This window comes from Ochlerotatus camptorhynchus, unplaced genomic scaffold (genome assembly GCF_037179485.1).
Source record: "Ochlerotatus camptorhynchus isolate MF236.1 unplaced genomic scaffold, CSIRO-AGI_Acam_v1.1 ptg000033l, whole genome shotgun sequence".
In the NCBI taxonomy this organism is placed as follows: domain Eukaryota; kingdom Metazoa; phylum Arthropoda; class Insecta; order Diptera; family Culicidae; genus Ochlerotatus; species Ochlerotatus camptorhynchus.
In genome coordinates this window covers 4,139,839-4,160,953 of record NW_027040524.1, presented here as the reverse complement: position 1 = coordinate 4,160,953, position 21,115 = coordinate 4,139,839, and the positions used below count along the sequence as shown (strand labels likewise).

At 37.7% G+C, this 21,115-nt stretch overlaps 1 protein-coding gene across 4 annotated transcripts in view; it reads right to left on the bottom strand.

Moving 5' to 3' along the window:
- fry (Protein furry) overlaps positions 1 to 21,115 on the bottom strand; it is a 227,533-nt gene that overhangs the window by 171,121 nt on the left and 35,297 nt on the right. For all 4 annotated transcript variants that reach the window (XM_065231242.1, XM_065231265.1, XM_065231249.1 and 1 more), the window contains 2 exons: positions 18,593 to 19,893; positions 16,979 to 18,520 (listed from right to left, as the gene is read on the bottom strand). In XM_065231242.1, coding sequence (XP_065087314.1) covers positions 16,979 to 18,520; positions 18,593 to 19,893 — 2,843 coding nt within the window. The remainder of the gene's footprint in view (positions 1 to 16,978; positions 18,521 to 18,592; positions 19,894 to 21,115) is intronic.

Here is a 21,115-nt window from a genome sequence, read left to right as displayed (position 1 = left end):
TCCAGAAAGTTTGGACGCATCCATTTTTTTTTTATTAATTACTTTATTTGTACAGGCTCAATCGAATAAACTTTACAGAGCCGTTTTTGTTTTACATTATTACTGCTGGACGCATTCAGTTTTCAGTGAAAATAATACACAAGTGTTGGAAGTTTTATTTGTATTTCATATACTGTTAAGATTAGATTAACACAACAGATGAGGGTTCTCAATATTTGCTATCTATCGATTGTATTCTAGCTGGCGCACCTTCTTGCGAAAGTTCTTCATAAGATTCAGCACAGACTTCTTGGAGACAAGTTTGGAATTTTTCTCCCAATTCTTTTCAAACTTATGAATTGTTTCAGCTGCGGAGACATGTTTTCTGAGATGTGCCTTGGTCATTGCCCAAAATTTTCATTTGGTCGAATTTGCGGGCAATTAGGATGATTCATGTCCTTTGGAAGGAATGTTACATTATTGCAGGTATACCATTCTACCATAAATCTTTTGAATCAAAAGAGTATTTCTAGGTGGCAAAAAACGCTCTTCATTAATAACAGTGAAAGCATTTTAGATAACATTACGCTCGGACAGACGTTTTTCAAATATTCAATAAAGAAGGGAATATTCTATTCTCTGAATATACGAGAAGAGATGGGAGTCCTTCCTTCTACGAATAGTATTCTTTTATATAAAGGGTGATACGGTCAAAATTTGGTCAAGGGAAAACGCGTGTAAATCGGTGAAATCGTTTATTTAAAAAATCAAATTAAATTTCTTTTTCAAGTTCAATTAGTATAAAATTCAGGAAAAATATTCAGTTAGGCTTCCGCTTTTCCAAATCCGAATTGCCGGGCCTTACGCTTGACCCCTGCCATCAGATTTTGTACAGCCACCTTGTCCACCTTCTTCGCCGCAGAAAGCCAGTTTGCCTTGAACTGCTGCTCGCCCTTAGCAGTTTTTTGGTCTTCTTTAGGTTCCGCTTGACAATAGCCCAGTATTTCTCAATTGGGCGGAGCTCTGGCGTGTTGGGAGGGTTCTTGTCCTTGGGAACCACCTGCACGTTGTTGGCGGCGTACCACTCCATGGCCTTTTTACCGTAATGGCAAGATGTCAAATCCGGCCAAAACAGTACGGAACAACCGTGTTTCTTCAGGAAAGGCAGCAGACGTTTATTCAAACACTCTTTCACGTAAATTTCTTGGTTGACAGTCCCAGAAGCTATGAAAATGCTGCTTTTCAAGCCACAGGTACAGATGGCTTGCCAAACCAGATATTTCTTTGCGAACTTTGACAGTTTCATGTGCTTGAAAACATCTGCTACCTTTCCCCTTCCTTTTGCCGTATAAAACTCCTGTCCCGGAAGCTGCTTGTAGTCGGCTTTGACGTAGGTTTCGTCGTCCATTACCACGCAGTCAAACTTCGTCAGCATCGTCGTGTACAGCCTCCGGGATCGCGCTTTGGCCGTCGTATTTTGTTTATCATCGCGATTTGGAGTCACTACCTTTCATGTAAGTCGATAGTCCGGCTCGTTTTTTGGCTCGATGCACGGTTGTAGACGATACACCCAGCTTATTTGCGGCATCTCGGAGAGAGAGGTTAGGGTTTCGCTTGAAACTACCGGCAACTCTCTTTGTCGTCTCAGCGGCTTCCGGTTTTCGATTTCCCCCCGATCCAGACTTCCTGGCTGTCGACAAACGTTCCCAAACACTTTAATTACATTTGTAACGGTTGATTTGGCAACTTTTAGCGATTTTGCCAACTTTGCGTGCGAGTAGCTCGGATTTTCGCGATGCGCGAGCAAAATTTTGATACGCTGCTCTTCTTGCTTGGACGGCATTTTGACAACTGAAGAGTGAATTCCAAAATCAAAATAGGAGCAACATTCTACACACACACACCTTCAAAATGAGGGGTGTTCAGGTTTTTTAAATGCAAAATTGAAAGAAATACGTCAAGTTGATATTGACCAAATTTTGACCGTATCACCCTTTAATGGTCTCCTCAAAAATATGAAAGAACAGCTTAAGTTCGAAAGAAGGGAAAATACCCAATTAATCATGATCATTCAAGCTAAGATTTAGTTCCTTTATAGAGAAAAATTGATACCGCCATATTACTCAGCAGCAATTGGACCATATAATATCATTTTTTTGCGTCAAATCAATATCTAATATAGCAAAGGGCCAGTGGTTCAGCTAGGATTTCTGCCTGGTTTTTTTTTCTTCAAATTACGTGATGAAAAAATCTAATTTTTATTTTTTAGACAATTGCAATTTTTGAAGATCTAGGATATATATGAAGCGATGCATTTAACAACATGAAGAACTGCAGTCTAGAATAAAATGTATATAGATCTAAGTTAGCCATGAGTATATTAATAAAAGATCCTGTAGTCTCTGTAGTCGCTATAACGAACTGGTCGTCTTTTTACTTTGCTCCATTCCTCCCAATAATAGAATCTTCTGCAACACCTCAAATATAGAAAAAGAATCATAACTCTGGGATCTAGACAACTTTTCTAAGACCTGGACCTGATTTTTTTTTTTTTTTTTGTATTCGGAATATTAGTATGCAAAAAAATACAATACAATTTAATGGACTTAAAAAGGTACTCAAAAATCTGTGACATGATTTTTTTCTCTCGATGTTTGGACAAATACTAAAGCTACCGGGGGTTAAAGATTATTCAAATTTCTGGCTTTTGAACAAATGTTCAGAGCTTGAAAATTTTCCTAGGCCATTTTTTGCCATTATACATTGAACCAACGGAAAAGGTAATTTTTACCTGAAAATTCGCTACCTCTTCAAAATAGGAATTCAATAAGGTTCACGTGCCGAACATAAAATGGTAATGAATTCCACTAGATTCACTGGACCAGTCCACATGTCAAGCTGGTGAAGGTTAGGTGAAATTCAAGTAAGTTTTTCGTGATTTCATGGTATGAACAATTTCTTGTCGTATTCGTAATTCAAAAATGGCGATAGAAGAAAGTGTACTTTCGTCGTTGTTGGACGAGTTGGAATTATCAGGCCCCTTCATGTTTTCAACCGTAAGTTTTATAATTTTTATAAATTAACACTCATTTATAAATTAAAAATGAAATTGCAGAATACAGGAATGGATTGTTCGAGGTGCTAAGAATCAACAATTCTCGAACTATAAAGGTGCTACTATACGGTTAATGTACTTCAACTTCGAGATCATTAGTGCCAATTATTAAAAAATGTAAATTAGTTAATTTTCCTAGAATGCAATCATTTGATGACTCAAATAAATCGGAATATGTATATATATATAGTCTATCATCAATTCACTTTATGATTACTACAAAATCCAGTAACTTTTACTTGCTCATTCCCGTAATTTTAAGTGATGCCAATTTGAAGATCATCGGAAAGTCCGATTAAATTTATGTAAAAATCATTTATTTCTATGTGAATCGCTCAAATGTAATCTCTCCCCCAAAACACGTATCCCAAGTAACAATTTTGGTTTCATGAGGGTTCTGTAGACCATGAATTGGACTTGTAGAACGCTTTAAAACCTTGATAAAACTTGCAATGTTACTTGGGATTATTCGCCTGAAAAGTGTGATGGAAAATATCTACGTGCCTATTCAGGTGAATTTTACGTAACTTGACTTGGACAACTTTCAAGATCTCAATGTAAAATAGCCAGAATATTGGGTGTAGAACTTTTTTTCGAAATCTCTGAATATTTATGATAAGTCATGCCAATTTCAAGATAAAAAAAATATATATTAGATGTCAACAGTAAACGTTTCCATATGTTCGCAACTCTTCTTGTACGACTTTACTCTGAGTTTGTTAGGTCAAATTGTTTACTCTCAACATTGGTGACTTTAGTGACTTAATTTTAATGAATAGTGACTTTAGTGACTTTTTGATGGAAAAAAGTGACTTTTTAGTGACTGACTTGAAAATAGTGACCAAGTCACAAAAAAGTGACCTGCTACCAGCCCTGTACATGTTGTTATCCCCCACCCATTGAACTGCCAACACTCGTGATACGCCGTGGAAATACACCCTCGGGATTTTTTGTTTGTTGTTTCGCCTTGGTTCTTATTTCGCAAATTTTTTGAGAATGGAATTACGTCCGGAGATTTTTTTGGTCTTCGTTTTGTTCGTTGTTTACACGTGAAATATCAATCGGCTGCATTTCAAATGAATAGGGCGTGAATGTATACTACAGAATCAGTACGTTTGGAATATTAAAACAATATAACTCGTAGTTCTGGTGCAAGGCGTAACGACTAGATGCATCATAAAGATGAACATTGGGAATGCGCCATGTAAAAGGAACCGTTTAAAATGGTTTGAAATGATGTTTTCTTCTACTTTTTCGAGTTTATAGAGTAGTTAGTGAACTGTTCTATCTATATGTGGCAAAATATGGTTTGTTTACATTTTAACTCTTCTGCCCCTTTTAAATGTTAGTCTAAAAATATTTGTAATGCATCGAAATTTTGAGCAACCTTACCATTTTATGTTTCTTATTTATTTTTTTGGGTCCCTACTATATGAGAAAAATTTGTTGCGAGATGCTAGATGTCCATTTTTTTCATGACATTTGTTTTTTTCAATTCTCAGAACCATTGGAGCATAATCACATTCAATCATCAAAAGTGAGTAGCAAAATAAGGCCTATACTTGATTTAATAAAGCTAAAAGATGGGAAATTTTATGAAAAACTTTACCGAATTGTTCATCGTGAGTTCGTTATACTAACTATGTTAAGAAATCATTACTTACCTTAAAAAGAAAGCATATTATGAGTCAACAAACTGCTCTTTACACACCTCATATAAAAACCGCATGTTTTTGGTAGATTTGAACCACTGTGCAGTGACATCTAAGGAATCGATTCCCGCAAATTTTACCAAAAATCAAGTTTCCCAATTCTAGGAAAGCTAGTCCAATTTCCTGGGAAACGCTAAATAGCTAAAAAATATAATAAAAATACAGAATATAATGTTGAAAACAGAGTACATGGACCAGGAAACCATTGCCAAGATATTCCATTTCAATGCTCAAGTAACATTGCAAGTTTCATCGAGATTTCAAAGCATTCTACACATTTAAATCATGGTCTACAGAACCCTCATAACAGCCGGCGCCGGTGGTGTAGTGGTAAGCGTGACTGCTTTCTAACACCCCAATGGGTCTGGGTTCAATCCCAGCCGAGGTCGGTGGGATTTTTCTGAGGCATAAAAATGTCTGGTCACGTCTTCCTTCGGAAGGGAAGTAAAGCCGTTGGTCCCGGCCCATGTGTGTTGAATGGGTGCGATATCCTACGCAGGTGTGGAAGCTGCCTTCCTGCACATTCGATTGCCGTCAATGGATGGCAATCGATGTCCGTCGGTGATTGGCACTAGATTGCGGAACAGAGACCGACGTTAAATAAAGGAAATAAGAACCCTCATAAATCCAAAATTGTTACTTACGCCCTAACCTCAATCTACCTATTCAACAACTCTCAAAACAAACAAATAAAAAGATATTTCTTCAAAGCCATTAAAATCAGTGAAACTAGAAACCCCTAAGCATTTTGGGATCGATTTTATTATAGATATCTATACCTAAATTACATTTTCAAAGCTGTTGAACAGGTAAAAAGTGAGATCACCTGACGCCACTGATCTATGTAAATCTATCAATAAATCAAAAGAAATGTCCAGTAGAAGCTGATGGAAACTTTTTTGAGGGGTTTCAAAGATTTTCCAGAGAAAAAAAAACTTCCGAAGAAAGACGATAAAAACGTCTGTGCGAGATCAAAAGTAAAAGTGCTATTGGCACAACGCGGATGAACCTTTCAGAAAAAGTTTATAGAAACTTACGGAGCGCGTCAAAAGACACTTGCGGGAATGGCTGGAATCAGTGGCGTTGCCCTAACCTCAATCTACCTGCTCAACAATGCTAAAAACAAAATCAAATAAAAAAGTATTGCTTTAAATCGATACAAATCCGCGAAACAAGAAGACCCTATGCATTTTGGGACCGATTTGAATATTGATATGGCTCTAAATTACGTTTTCAATGTTGTTGAACAGGTAAGAATGAGGTTACACAACACCCCTGGTTTGAATGGTTCATTAGAGTTAACAGTTGATGAACGACAATAATTGCAAACATCCCATTTTTCCATTTTGATCATTATCGGAGATAATACCCCCTCCCCTCCTTCCCCCTTCCTCTCCACTAAAAATAGCGATTTAAGGTTCTACAAAGGGTCATTATTTTGTTTACTTCTTCTTTTTGAAATATTCTTCGATCATCATTTTCTAAATGTATTGGTAAAATTCATTGGAAGTGCATGCAGAGTTGCGACCTATCACAATCACGATCGCCAAACAGCTGATGGTAGTAACGCTTTGTACATTCCTATCAATGTGCTCGTCGAAGCTCTCTCCATGACCATCCATCAAGTTGACGAAAGAAGTAAAAAGCAACTGATGAATGTCGTCTTCTGTTGTGATCCATCACCGATCTGGTCATTCCTGACAATCACGACACTCATCTGTGCTCGTTTTGAAGCAGTTGCTGCTTTTCTTGCTTATGTGAGTGTGTTGGTGAGTGAGCCCAACAGCTTCCGTTTCATGTTGCCTGCTTTGTTTGTAACTCACACAGTCGCGCCTGCCGAGACGAACTTGCAACAGGCATTGTTTTCATTTTCTTCTGTCGTTTCGCTTTTTCTCATGATCGTACTGCAGAAGTCTTCACTGTTTTCGTTGTGCTTTTCATCATCAGCAGCGAGTGTAACGTTTTGCTTGTGAGCAGCGACCATTACTGGTGATTGTTGTTTGCCATGGCTCTAACTCTCACTGCGTGACCAAACGCTCTGTCAGCGATAGTCGGTTGATGCGAAGACGAGTGTCACGTGAATGTCATGATATTTTGCATCACTGAGTGCATGTCCCCACGCCAAAACTGCCCATTTTTCATAAATATCAACTGGTATGGTGAGGAAAACTTATCCATCTCTTTTCTTCCTTCATTTCAATACAACAGCAAATATGATGTCACACTATCTAGTGGATAAGAATGTAGCAGACAAAACATTCGCACTGCCAGACTGCGCTGTATGCAAGTTTGTTTACACCCCTGAGCGGGAAAGTGTATACCAGGCTACGTGCACTGCTGCCATCAACCCTTTTAGTGTTGAATTCAATCTTCTGTGACTTTTTTAATTGGACCGGTAAAATGTCTAAAATGGTCATTTATGTTTTATTTAATCAGTTTTTGATATATATCCACCATTAAATACATCCACTCATCTATGTTAATGAGGCAGACAAAACAATTAAAAACTTAAATTCATTGCTAGAGGCAATACGTCTGGCACCGCTGTTTCAATGATACTTTCACGATTGCTAGCAAAGCAATAAAGTAGAAATGGCTTTCTTTGTGATAAATTTTGTTCACCAAGAGTTTTGTGAAGCAGTCGTTTTGAGTTTCGTGTATTCGATTGCGTTTAATTGTGCTATACTTCGAAGAATGATTTTATGATATTTAAAAAAGAAGAAGAACACAAAATTACTTACCCTTTGTAGAACCTTAACACAATAATTGAAACCAAACTGACGATATTTTTGACACATTCCACTGCAATTATGTTTCTTTAGATTAAATAACTGCTTTCAGACATACTTTGGATTTGGAACTAGACTAGACATGGATTTGGGACTAGACTTTTGCCCCACTACTGGCGCTTCAAGCTTCCTCATGACATCAGGAATCCAATATGGTTCAAAACATCTTCAACAGAAACGTTAATACGCTGAAATAGATCTATTCGATATTGATTTTCTCGTATCCTAACCTGCAAAATTTTGAACATATAATAGTTATAATTGTTCACCTCAAAATCAACTTTATCCTGTTACTTTTCGAAAACATCACCATTTGTTGTGATTGTTTCGGTAAAAACCTGTTTTTAAAAGACATTTGAAAAAAAAATTGTTTAAAATTTTAATTTGCACATTCTTCAAAAAACAAACTCAAAACGAACATTTGACTCATTAGTACTTTTTCCCCACCTTACTATATGACTAAAATGTTGAGGGTGTTTTCGATACATTTTATTCCAGCTATGATTAATTAGGGCAAATAAAAGCTTTTAAGACATATACAGTGGCGTAGCGCCCACATGTGCAACCTGTGCACGACATAGGTGCAAATAATTTAAAAAATAAGTTTAGATTTTTATCGTTATCACATTATAGCTGTACTTCTTTACTCCAGACCACAAGTGACCATAAATACACTATTTTATAGAATTAAATTCAGTTCGGATGGTCTGCCCAATCCCTAATGCATTGATTTCTAAGCATATCGATAACACTACCATGACAAAACTCGTTAAATAGTGCACCTAAAAGAGAGCTTTTTTGGGTGGCGGGTGGCGGGTGGCAAGTTTGTGAATGGTTAAATGCCTGATGTAAGCCAAGCAGACCTTCTATCACCTCTTGAAATATACCACAAATTTTCCACAATACAGGGCGGATTGCACCACTAGTTGTAATTGAAGCTTTCAGCAGTCACGCGTCAAACGGGAGTAACCTGGTTCATTTTGATAGTGTTGTTCTGATGAATAAAGAGTTGATTAATCCAAGTTTGCTACCCAGGGGACTATGAATTTTCTCTAGATTTTGACACTGCTTTGTATCCAAAAATGTTTTCGGAAGTGTTTGACGGATATTCTTCATTACACTTCAGTCGAAAGAGTTAGCCTTTTGATAAAAAAAGAGAATTCAAGCTTAACATTGCACTAGGTCCTAAGTAACATTGACAGATTCTCTCGGTCGACTTTCCCTTAGTATCTCCACGGCCATGTAAAGACATTCCCAGGTATTTTCAGCACCCAGATCGATAAAAGAAGCTTTTATCTAGCATTTAATACGACAAACACAACAAGAAATGGTTATGTGCTCAAGTTATTAACGAAATAGAAAGTCGACGAAGAGAATCGATCAATATTACTTAGGACCTAATGCAATGTTCAGCTTGAATAAGTTAAGTTTTGCAATTCCTCCTACTTCGGTTAGCGCGAAAAGGCCAATACTCAACCGTTCAACTTTTTCAGTAGTTATTTTATGCCTCATAGGTCCATCTTGACGACGAAGTTGTAATCATAGTTTTTATGTTAGTAGAAGTCTGATGCGGTCTGACAAAACCGAAAAGTACAGCATTGGCAGTTCGATCTTCTTGATGACATATCTGATACTCCTCAAAACATCGTCAAGAGAGCATTGAAATAAAATCATCCATCGAGTGTCCGTTCTGAAATGTTCTTTGCCTGCAAAGTCAGTAGAAAGTTATTATTTTGCATCTTTAAATAAACTTTTTCCTGTAACTTTTCGATTTGTGATATTTTTTGGCAAAACCCTGCTTCTAAAATACCTTCAAAACAACTGTTGAAGCATTGAATTTTGCTTTGCACATCCTCCATACGAACTTTTGCACCCCCTTACTCTGAGGCTGAAAGGCTGTAACCCAAATCAAGCGCCAATTGTTTTCAGCAAGCAAATCAACATTCTGGAACTGCTCAGCACCAAGCACCATGCAGCGATTGGCGACTATGGCCACAAAATTGATTTTCAAAAACATATCCATCCTACAGTTTTGCAAAACATATGTAATCACATCAATCTCGAAAATGTGGGCGCCTGTCGTTTCCAACTAATCCACCAATTTCATTCTCCGAGCCGTCCCACAAACAACCTGCATCTGGTGAAGCTTAACATAGGACCTTTTCGTTTTCCTCTATACAAACCGATAGAATAAATCCAATGACCAGTTGCTACTGATTTTTTAAATTATTCTAGCAAAACAACAGCTCGTAACTGTAGCGGTTAACGCCATCAGCCAAAAACAAAAGATATATTTTACTATATAATCAGAAACAAATATCAGATTTTACTCAAGGCTCAGTCTCAGACTTCAGTTTCATATGAAATTTACAAGAGTTCACATTTGTCTTATTAAATTCATGTAAGTACTGTAAGCTTAGTTCATACGAACCATGGTTTATTCAAGCATTAATCATTTGTAAGTGATGGTTTCAAACATCCTCCGTATATACATAAGGGTGTCCCAAAATAGCTTTTTGTCGTGAAACCTGGAGGTTCACCCTCCAAATGATATCTTAGGGTGTTACAAACAAACTTGTGTATGACAGCAACTCTGGGAAATGTTGTTTAAAGGTTGCAATTTGAATTTTTTGAAAAAAAATCGAATGGTCATTAACCCAGACTTAAATTAATTTGGACAAGCTTCCTTACACAGAAGATATGTTCTTAAGATTTTAAACACATCGATATTTGTTCTGACTATTTCGACGTTCCAGAATCTTGGAAATCAGTGTTCACTCGGCTGTCGACAGAAGCAGACCATTCTCAATGTGTGACACGCGATCGTCTGTTTACTCGGCAGCAACCATTGTTCTCATTGTTCTTCATCAGCAGTTATTTCAGTCGATGCGTCGTCGACTTTGGAAAGCAACCGTTTCGTGATCAATGCGTGAGTACTGATCACGTTTTGCGTCTATTGCTACAATGGAAGCGTTCTGACCCCCGTTGGCGAATCTGCCATACAATGAAACCACTGGAAGCGGCTCCCGTTCTGGTGGAGGAGGCTTATTGTATTGTTTATTGTGTTGTACCATTTGGCTATAGTTTAAAGATGTATTGTATAGTGAGCAAGAACCCTCAACACTGTTAAGTTAATTCGGTTGAGCCTTATAAAATAAATTAATAAACAAAAAGAATCTTGGAAATATGTCCATGTTTGGAATGCTTTCAAATAAACTACCTGAGACTTGAAGATTTTTCTTAATCCAGGATCATAACATTTTCTTAACATGAAATTTCAAAATCTAATAATTTATTATTTTTTTTCCAAATCCTGAATCATGACTCTTTCTTTTTGAGTCAAAAAAATGCTTTGTTGGAATCATCCTGATACCCTTGGAAATCTTCACAGGAATTTTTCAGTATTTTCTGAAGAATTCGCTTAAATCATCTCAGAATACCATCAAAGTTCATCTTAGATCTCTTTCTGGTATTTTATTATAATTTGCTCCATAATACTCCATAAATCATCTGCAGAACACTCTTTGAATTCAATCTGCAATGCTCTTCAAATTATTAATAATTTATGCAGTATTACCTAGGAATTCCCATGAAATTTCCCCGGAAAATTCACTTGGAATTCTCTTCAATATACCCTTTTTTATTAACCAGAAATTCCTATGAAACTTTGCTAGGAATTCCTTTTAAGTTTTGTTAAGGACTCCCATAAAATTTATGAAATACTACTCACAATTCCTTTGGAACTGTCATTTTTCTCTTAAAAATATCTCCGACACATGATTACAATTCCCTTGAAATGTTCGTTGGAATTTCTTTGAAATCATCCTCAGAATTACCTTGAAATGCTCCTCAGTAAGAAATCCTTTGGAACTATTCTCGGAAATTTCAATGAATTCAATTCAGAAAGCCCTTTAAATTTTAATCCTACCTTTGGAAGTTTCATAAGAATTGGCTTGCAGTGAAGTAACAAATTTCATAGATTTGGCATTCAAGTCCGAACTCTCATGGAATTATTTTCCGAGTTCATTTGAAGTTTTCCTGGATTTATTTTTCTGAATTAATTGTAATCCTAATTTTAGCATACTCCTGAAGTATTCTCCGAAAATGTCCATGGAATGAGGCTCTGGATTCTTTGTCTCCCTGAAACTTTTTGAAATTATCCTCAGAATTCCTTTTTCATTAAAATTTATTTCGATTCCTATTCAGAATTTACTTGGAATTCTACTCAGAACTTCCTTGGTACTCGGGTTTCACATATAATCTGGAGTTTCTCAGTACTACCTTGAAACTAGATTGCACTTGATGTTTTACTCACAGTTCATCCCAGAACTCCCTTGGAAATTATCATCCAATTTCATGAGCCTTCAAAATTATGCATGGTCCTGTAACTTGATGTTTTTGAAATCTGTGATCTTGGAAAATACCTAGGATATTGATTTCCAACTATGATTATTTTTAAGTCCAGAATTTAAAAAAAATGTGCAAATTTAAAATCTGAGAAAAATTTCTATATTTCAGACCCTGAAAAATAAAATCAATTCAAAATTTGTTACTGAAGATACATCCGCTCTGGAGCTTCTAAGTTCAATGAGTGAAAGAAAATATGAGGAAAATTAAATGCTTGCATAATAAACTATAATATATTCTTTAAAAATCCTCAGTAAGAGAAATTGAAAATTCTTTGAGAATTGATGAAATTCCCTGAGCATTTCCTCAGAGACGAAAATCTCTATAATAAAGAAATCAATCAAACCTGAGCATTTCCGGTTTTCCAGGTTTTTCCACGTAGTAGACAACCTGAATTTCAAATAGTAGTTTTTTTCTTTTTCCAGACATAAATACTGACGGAATACTTTTTGGCGATTTGAGTCCAAAATGGAATAGCCTTATTTATCTTTTTATTATTTGCTGGTTATTATCTTTTTCAAACCAGTTATTTTTTTTTTTCGAAATAATTTTCGGGAATTTGGCCTAATAACGGTTTGGCCTCATGACCGTCCGGCCTAGCAACAATTCGGCGTACTGGCATTTGGCGTGGTCAGCATGTTTGATGTATCTCATGATAGGTCCTGATATAAATTAACCCTTAAATGCTAGTTTTTTTTTTTATTTGCGGTGCATTTTTTTTTTTCTTGTGATAAGGGAAATGGCTCTAATGTTGGCCTATGGATCTAAGATTGGACCCATCGCTAAAAATCTGCTACTTATGGCTGATTGCATCTGAAACTGAACTGTCCCAAAAATGCAAAAAGTGTGATAAAAGTGCACGTTTCCGTCAAATCGTTTTGATGTCTTCGGAGCACTTATTGCTTGCATCATAAGGACGATTAGACGTAAACTTGCAGTTTTATCACACTTTTTAATATGTGAAAACGCGCTTATTAGTCCAATTTGGTGTGAAATGCGCAATAACAATTTTATCTAGATAAACGCGTCATTTTGATGGTACTTATGGATATTTTTGGTCGCTATTGAAAATTTAGTCGATTACTGAATTTATGTATGGGCCCAAATTAGGGACATTTAGGCCGAGATTACATCCATTTCCCCTATATAATATAAAAACAAAAGTAACACAGTTTTTCTTGAAAACATTGTACCTAAAAAAATAGGACCTCAATAACGATATCTCTCGAGCTTCTCGCAGAAAACAAGCTAGCTCACTTAGTCGCAAACAATGTTGCATGCAAGATAGACAGAATATACGTCCAAGTGATCCGATGCTAGCGCTGCGGTGAGTAGTTCGCGGAAATGTTAATATTCAAATCACTCGTTTAATGCGTGAACGATAATCAAGAACAAAGAGTTACGTCTGTTTGTCTGTGGATATATATTGCGCTTACTATTAAAATGTTTTTTTTTTTTTCCTTTGGTTTGTTTTTTCCGTCGATCTTGTTTTCCGTGCTGAGCACCAATGCTACCGACGTGCCAGGAAGGCAGCTCCCACACCTGGACCCTACCTATCGACCCATCAACTCATGAACCGGGGACCAACGGCTTTACTTCCCATCCGAAGGAAGGCGTGATCAGAGATGTTATGCCTCAGAACATCCCGGTGGCGCCGACTGGGATTGAACCCAGGCCTGCTGGGGTGAGAGGTAATCACGCTTACCACTACACCACCGGCACCGTTATATTAAAATGTGGTTTCACCATGTTTAAAGACAAACATTGGTATGTTGCCAAATGACAACACTATGCATTTAAGGATTAAAGGTACGTACCATATACCCGAAACCCCAGGAACATGTTTTGATGTGGTCGATGGGTCCGGGATACTCACCAGATATGCTTTAAATGTTTCTTTTGATTTAAACATCAATATCACATAATTCAGAAGCTCTACGTTTGACATATCGAGTTATAGAATCACCAAAGAAGGCATCGACTGGTAGAAATATCGACTTATGAAGATAACGATACAATACGATAGAGTTATAGAAAATATTGATTTATAAAATATCGAGTTGTGAAGAGTTGTCTGTACTTCCAATTAGTTAAAATCTAGTGAAACTCAACCCTTCTATATATTGTACAGATTCCTTAGGCTCCAAACTATAAAAAAAATAGAAAGATGGTAAATTTTATGACGACCAATTTTGCCTAAGGAAGTACGATCCTATGTTGTAATTTCGCTATGATTAGTTACAGTTGTGGAATATCTGCAACAGTGCTGTAAATTTCATATCATTCGATTGAAGATGAACCAATACAACCATTCAATCAATTCTGTGTAAACGAATTATCACATGACCATAATTTGAAGAGCCCCTTTCTCATTCGAAGCTCTTTGTCACTGTCAATTGAGTCACTCACTATCATTTGATATACGACAGTGGAGTATGGAAGAAATCCGGCAAAATGGTCCCGAACAGACAAGTCGACCCAATGTCGGATCAATTTAAGGCTATTTTAAGGTCGATGTCGACCAAATATCGTGTTGTTGTCGGGTCAATTTTGGGTTTAGTCGGGTCAACATCGGATTGGGGTTTGGTAGAAGTCAGGTTGGTGTCGGGTTGGCTTAGTTTTTTCGCCGGAATGTAGGCCAGAGCTCCATTTATGTGTAGGTTGCACTCAATTGAATGATATATAGCGTTTCTCAAATGAGAATAATCCATTCCTTCGTCAAATGACTAAGCAACTCATATCACACATTCGAAGGAGGTCCTCTTTGATAACGAATAGCTACTTTTATCATTCCATCAAAAATGTTCAAATGATTTGGAGAATTTACACCGCTGATTCTGCAATATCGCTCCCTGCATCAAGTTCTCAACCGTTCCGATCGCACCCCAACCAGCGCTATTGAATACTTGCTTGACGTTGATCATTATAACGGAGCAATATCGATTTCCCCTCCGTTTTTGTTTCTACGACTTCTCGGCTCACTGTCCAGATTATATCATTAGCGTCTCGGCATAGCTCCTTAAAGCAGTTAAGCTTTATATCTTGTTTAAGTGCGGCCCTAGCCGCTCTAAGCACTCCCATATGTTTTTCTCTGTCTGGCTCTCTGAACACGTCTTCTGGCCCTTAAGCAACTTGCGCGGAGGGCACTGATCGCCTTATTCCACCAGTATACTGTATGATGCAGCGCTGTTTTATGTATTTGTGGTATGTGGTACTCGATTATGACGACTGGGTTTGGGAAGAACGTTTATTTCATGAAAAAAAATATCACTTTTTATTTGTACATTGGACAATGCTTGACATTACCACTTTTTCAATAGCTTCTCGTTAAAAATCATCAGTCGGAAATATTTCTGATCGATTGGTGACAAAATTATTAAAATTAGTGTAGGGACAACTGAGTTACTAATGTTCAAAATCTTTCATAATTTTGTTTCATGTTCCATTTTTGGTGTAACCCCATACAGCAATCACAGACGTAGTCCTACGTCAAAAATCTTCGGTTATCTGTGTTATGTTCTTCAAAACTTAACAAAGAAAAATAAACCCAAAAATATTCTTTAAGGGACTGCAGTATAATAGTATTTTCATTATATTTTCATCATATTGAGGAGCCGTCTGCCCTTTTTTGCCTCTTTGAAGTTTGTGGATGCTTGAAATATGGTTTTTCTTTTGAACTGATATTGCCTATTACTTTCTCTGTTTTGCAGATAGAACCTTATTATAAAGTTGTGTATTTTATTGATTTTAAAAAAGTTGCAGAGCATGATAGTGATCTAAAACAAATTATTTCGGAAATATTTACAAAAAAATCCTTCTATAAAAAAACGCTTCATAGCTCGAAATTGCAAACAGATGACAATCTTCTAAGAAGTTTTTAGTTATGAATCTACCTACGATTTTCCTGAAGACTCTTCTTTTTTATTTGGCCAAACTAAAAAGTTAGATTTTTCAGCGCCATCTGTGGTGAAGTTTCGAACTAAAACTTAACTTCATTCAATGGGTCTTGTCGTTTACAAAAAACTCTTCTGAAGACACCATATTGAAAAAAACACTGTGAAAGGTGCTAACGACAAAAGTATCATGTTAGATTTAGTTCCTCTCATGAGGTTTCGGACAGTGCATTTTCGTGTTTTTGAACGCACCGTTGCAGTATATTTTTGGCTATTTCAAAGTTGTAGAACTCTTGACATCCTTTTGAAGATGCTTTTCACAATTTCCATTCAGCATCAGCAATCGGAAATCAATAGATTGCAGTTGCGAACAGTTTGGATTGGGAGAGCGACCCATTTTTTAGCAAGAATGACGTACAAAATTCATGTCAAATTACACCAAAACAATTGAAAATTGTTGTGTTTTCTCCACAGCCTTTTCCATGGATGCTGCTTATAATATTGTATCATGTGTACAGTGCGAAAAACCTGTCCAAAATTTATAAGATGTTCAAATTCTAAAATCATAAAATCACCGAAAAGCATAGTTTTTTATTTGTTTTTGTGAAGCTACATGGCAAAAATAGTTAATTTTAAAATATTGTTTATGTATTTGGAAAGAAAAATTTGTTTACAACTTATTTTGGATACTACAGTCCTTAAACAAAAAAAAATCAACAATAATCAGTGAAACAATGGTCCTAATGGTCTCGAAGAGCAGATTTTTTTTTCCTTTATTTAAGAGATTCGAAGAGCAGATGATAAAATATGATCAGCAGGCATTTTAAATGAGTGAATTAGTTGGATGACAAATTTTTGGAGAAAAAAGCGGTGAATCAATGCAATCGGTGATCGTTCATCACACGGCACTGTAGGAAAATATTTCTATAACATTTGATTCCAAATATAATCAAGAACTAATTCTTCTAGAACATTTTTGAAAACGTTATACCCTCATATATTTGGTGTAAAAAAAGAAGAAAGGAAATGAACGTACCTGCTGATTATTTGCTAATACAAAAATAAATCAGTTAAAACACTTACCTCTTTCAGAATACTGACTGCGAATTTACGCGGTGCTGGGCGACAATTGCACAGCATAACCAATGCCAACCCCTCCACCATGTGCATAGTGGTAGCAAGCGGAACCTCATGTCCTTTTTTACTACCGGATGACGCCGAACCATGCCCACTGGAATCGGTACCACCAACCGCCGGGATTGTGGTCGTTTGCGTTATCGACGAAATTCCGGAACTTCCACTTGAGTTGGAATTTATTGTCGCTGCATTTAACGAGGATGCAGTCTGTTGAGGCTGTAACTTGGGAACGCTCAAATCAAGTTGTTGTGACTGTTGTTGCTGTTGTTGTTGTTGCTGATGTGAGGCAAAGCGTTGTGCTGCCGTTGTATTTGAACAGGATTTCGAGTTTAGTGTGTTGTTGTTGCTATTGCTGGTTCCACTGTTATTGAGAGCATTTTTCCAAACCGTTAGAAACGCGAACAACATTCGCAGCCCGTTGTCTAATAGGTGCGGGAATGTGTCAACCACATCTCGTGCAAGGAACTGAGTGAAGCCTTGAATCACGTCCTGACGCCAATCGGGAAAATCTACTACCAGAGTTTGCAACGATTGGTGCGCCAATGCCCGAAGTTCTTCATCCATGTGAATTGTTAGCCTGGAAAGCATATCCACCAGTTCATGACCGGTCATGTTGTCTGGGATTATTCTCGGCACGGCAGCAACACAAGTTCTGAACAGATCGATTCGAGGTTTCCTTTCACCAGTCAGCATTTCGTCCGGTTCTTTGTTCAGATTTTGATTTATAGTCATCATAAGTGGTCTTCCACAATGGATATCGAGAGCCCTCAAGATATCCACAAACACTCTTCGAACATGAGGGAAATAATTGGACATTCCAATACTGCGAGCAGTGTCTTCTGTCAACATCTTGTTCAAGTATGTTTTTTTCACACGAAGAGTATTGCCGGATGGCAACACACCGACCGTCCGGGGCATCGGTGGTTCACCGTCCTTTTGCTGCAATGAATCAGCCACAACCAGAAACGCTCGTAATCCGATGCTCATCCGCTCCGGTGTCATGATGATTTTAATTGGTCGTCCAACACAAAGCAACTCAAACACGATATCTCGCATAGCGAAATCTAACCGTTCCTGAGCTATGAACTGAATGATTTTCACAAAAATATTCAGTGGAGTATCCCTAGGAACGACCGCTTTTGATCCACGAGGAAATAGAGAATTTACTATACTTTGAAGCCGCGAATGGGTGGCCGAGTTCGATTCACATTTGATTCGTATCATATACACCCACAGCAACCGATACAGCGATTCCAAAGCCACTCGACTCATTTTTGGGTCTTTATTCTTCAGGTTACTCAGACACATGGCCAAAAAGCAGTGCCAGTTGCTAAGGAAGAAAGATTTCTGCGACACACACAATAAACATGTGACCAGAGGGAAGAGAGCTAGCTTGTGTTTTGATTTGGTGCACGCGTCCAAAGTTTGGGAGTAGAGCAAATCGACAAAGTTCTTCACGCATGGTACGTTGACTTCATTTTTTACGGCCTATAAATAAAAGACAATAATATGCAATCAGTATCAAGATAAATATAGCTTCAAGATTGATGATTAACCTACCGCTGCTACAGGAACTAGGATTTCCACAAACAGACCAGCCATCGCATGTTTGATATCTTTATCCTTTACCTCAAGGAAATACTGAGCACACTCGTGCATAAACTGGAACGATGCTTCAAACTCCTCAATCGGAGCCATTTTAACGCGGAAGAACTTCATTCCCATTAGCAAACTGATAATACTGTGCGTGGTATGTGGACTTGGTTCTTTGCTACGAAGCTCTTTCAACTCCGTCATGAACCGTTTTTTCACCGAAGCAAAGCGGCTTTGGGCCAATACACCAATGACCTCTGCATACAGATCTGCTATAATATGGTTGTACAGTGCATTCGGTGAACCTTGGACACCTTCTTTGTACTTGAACTGGCGGAAAGCGAGATTTTCGATATTCTTCACAATATCGTCATGACCTGGGTGGAATGGGAATTGTCGCAGAATTTCAATCAACGCTAAACAGAAGATAAATTCGACAGCCGCCTCCCGTCGTTGCAGTTGAGATTCTAAATCGTTACCGGGTTTAGCAGTTCCAGATTGACGTTCGGTTTCCATGCGCTTAAAATCGCGTTTGATATCACCATCACAGATTTGATGCCAGTGCCATGCCAGTAACGCTTTCAGCAGAGATGGCAAACAATGCTCAGCAACGGACCCCAGTGCCTGCAGAAGCTGATCAAACTGATAATCCTCCCCTCGTTGCAGCAACTTGGCCAATGTCTTATCAGTGCTTTCGAGCATAACGGTTTCTATCTTTTTTTCTGCTTGCACTGTAAAGTCAGCAAACAATGTCCGCATAACAATCTCTCCAGGCCGCATAGTTCCATCACTGTTGGCCATCATATCGATTACTACCGAAACGCTAGGTGGAACAACGGATGATCGGTTATGCGTATTCCAAGGAAGCAGACTCAATCTTACAGATGTATTCGTATTGCTGGCTAGCGGTGATTTTATGGATTCAACTTCAATGTTGGAAGGATTTTCTATTATCGTCACAGTGTCCCCTTCGTCCGCTATGTTTCCATCTCCACTACCACCGCCAGGACCAGGACCTGTGGCATTACCACCACTCTGGGCTGTTGCCAACTGTAGCTGGGAATCGGTCTTCGAGTTGCGATCCAAGCTCAGTTTAGGGGTACTGGTTAGATTAATTGAATTCCGAACATTTGTAATTATGCTAGTTGAATCACTCGAACCTCCTACGGACGACAGACCATCTGACAGCGATGGTGGCTCCGATAGGGATAGATTCTGCTGATTGACTACATTTGCACTATAGTCCACACTCTGTCCGGGTTGGGATTCTGCAAAAAAGACAACGTTCATTATTATAAGTGGAACTAGAAGATATGTACAGGTTACGCAACTACTGCACTGTATTTAGTGGATGGATGCCTCTCAAGATCATATGAATAACTAACTACTGATTTGGGATAAATAGTAAATTAGAATACTTTTATTAGGTAGGTGAAGCAAGATGAATCAACGACATCATCTTTTTTTTATTATCAACATCAACAGGCTCAATGTAACCACAATGCTGGTTTGAAAAGCAAGCCATCATTGGGGTTGCATTAATCCTCCGTTACTCGCGCCAACTTCTGTTATACGAGTACTCGCGCGTTGTTACTTTGTACAACAGTGAGAGTTTTCCATTGCCATTTTGCAGCCGAGCTACCAATCGATATGAAACTAACGGATATTCCTTAAAAAAATTGTTTTTAACTTAACAAGCTAAACTTTTATCACAGTTAAACCCCCAAAAAATGCGGATAATAAAGAAACGTGGACTTGACTTAATTGGTTAGAACATGGAAAATTTCGAGATCCTGACCAGATAGAAAGTTACTGTCTTGGGCAAAGTTGTTTAAGAGATCATAATCTTTTCGCTGGTGGAGAGTAGTTCAAAATTTTCTCACTACGTAGCGCTAGAATACATGTGAATTTATCGCATGTGATATATCTCGAGATCATGACCAGAAAGAAAGTTACTATCGTCGACAAAATTGTTGATGAGATCAAAGCATATTTCTTGGTGCACAACAGTTCAAAATTTTCTCACTACACGGCGCTAGTATACACGTGAAATTCTCATATAAAATATCTCGAGATCCTGACCAGATACAACGTTACTGTCTTCGGCAAAGTTGTTCAGAAGGTCAAGGCCTTTTCGTTGCTGAACAGTAGTTCGCGGCGCTAGTATTCATGTAAAATTTTCGCATATATAAGATATCTCGAGATCCTTAGTACAACGTGGAGCTAGTATATACTCAGCCGCATAGATGGCCCGGTATTGTTAAATTGCATAGTCGAGTTTCCGTTCGTGCGAAAAGACCTTTACCAGCCCCTTTTCAATTGGTCGAGACTTTTTTATATCTTTGGTAAACTCTTCAGGAGACGTCAAAATTTCACAGCCTTTTTTGTACTTTTTCTAAGATATGTGGAAAATAAAAAACTACAAGGGACAGTCCTATGGGGTTGTACGCAATGGTGACGTAGGACTATGTGGTCTTATATAATAAATCT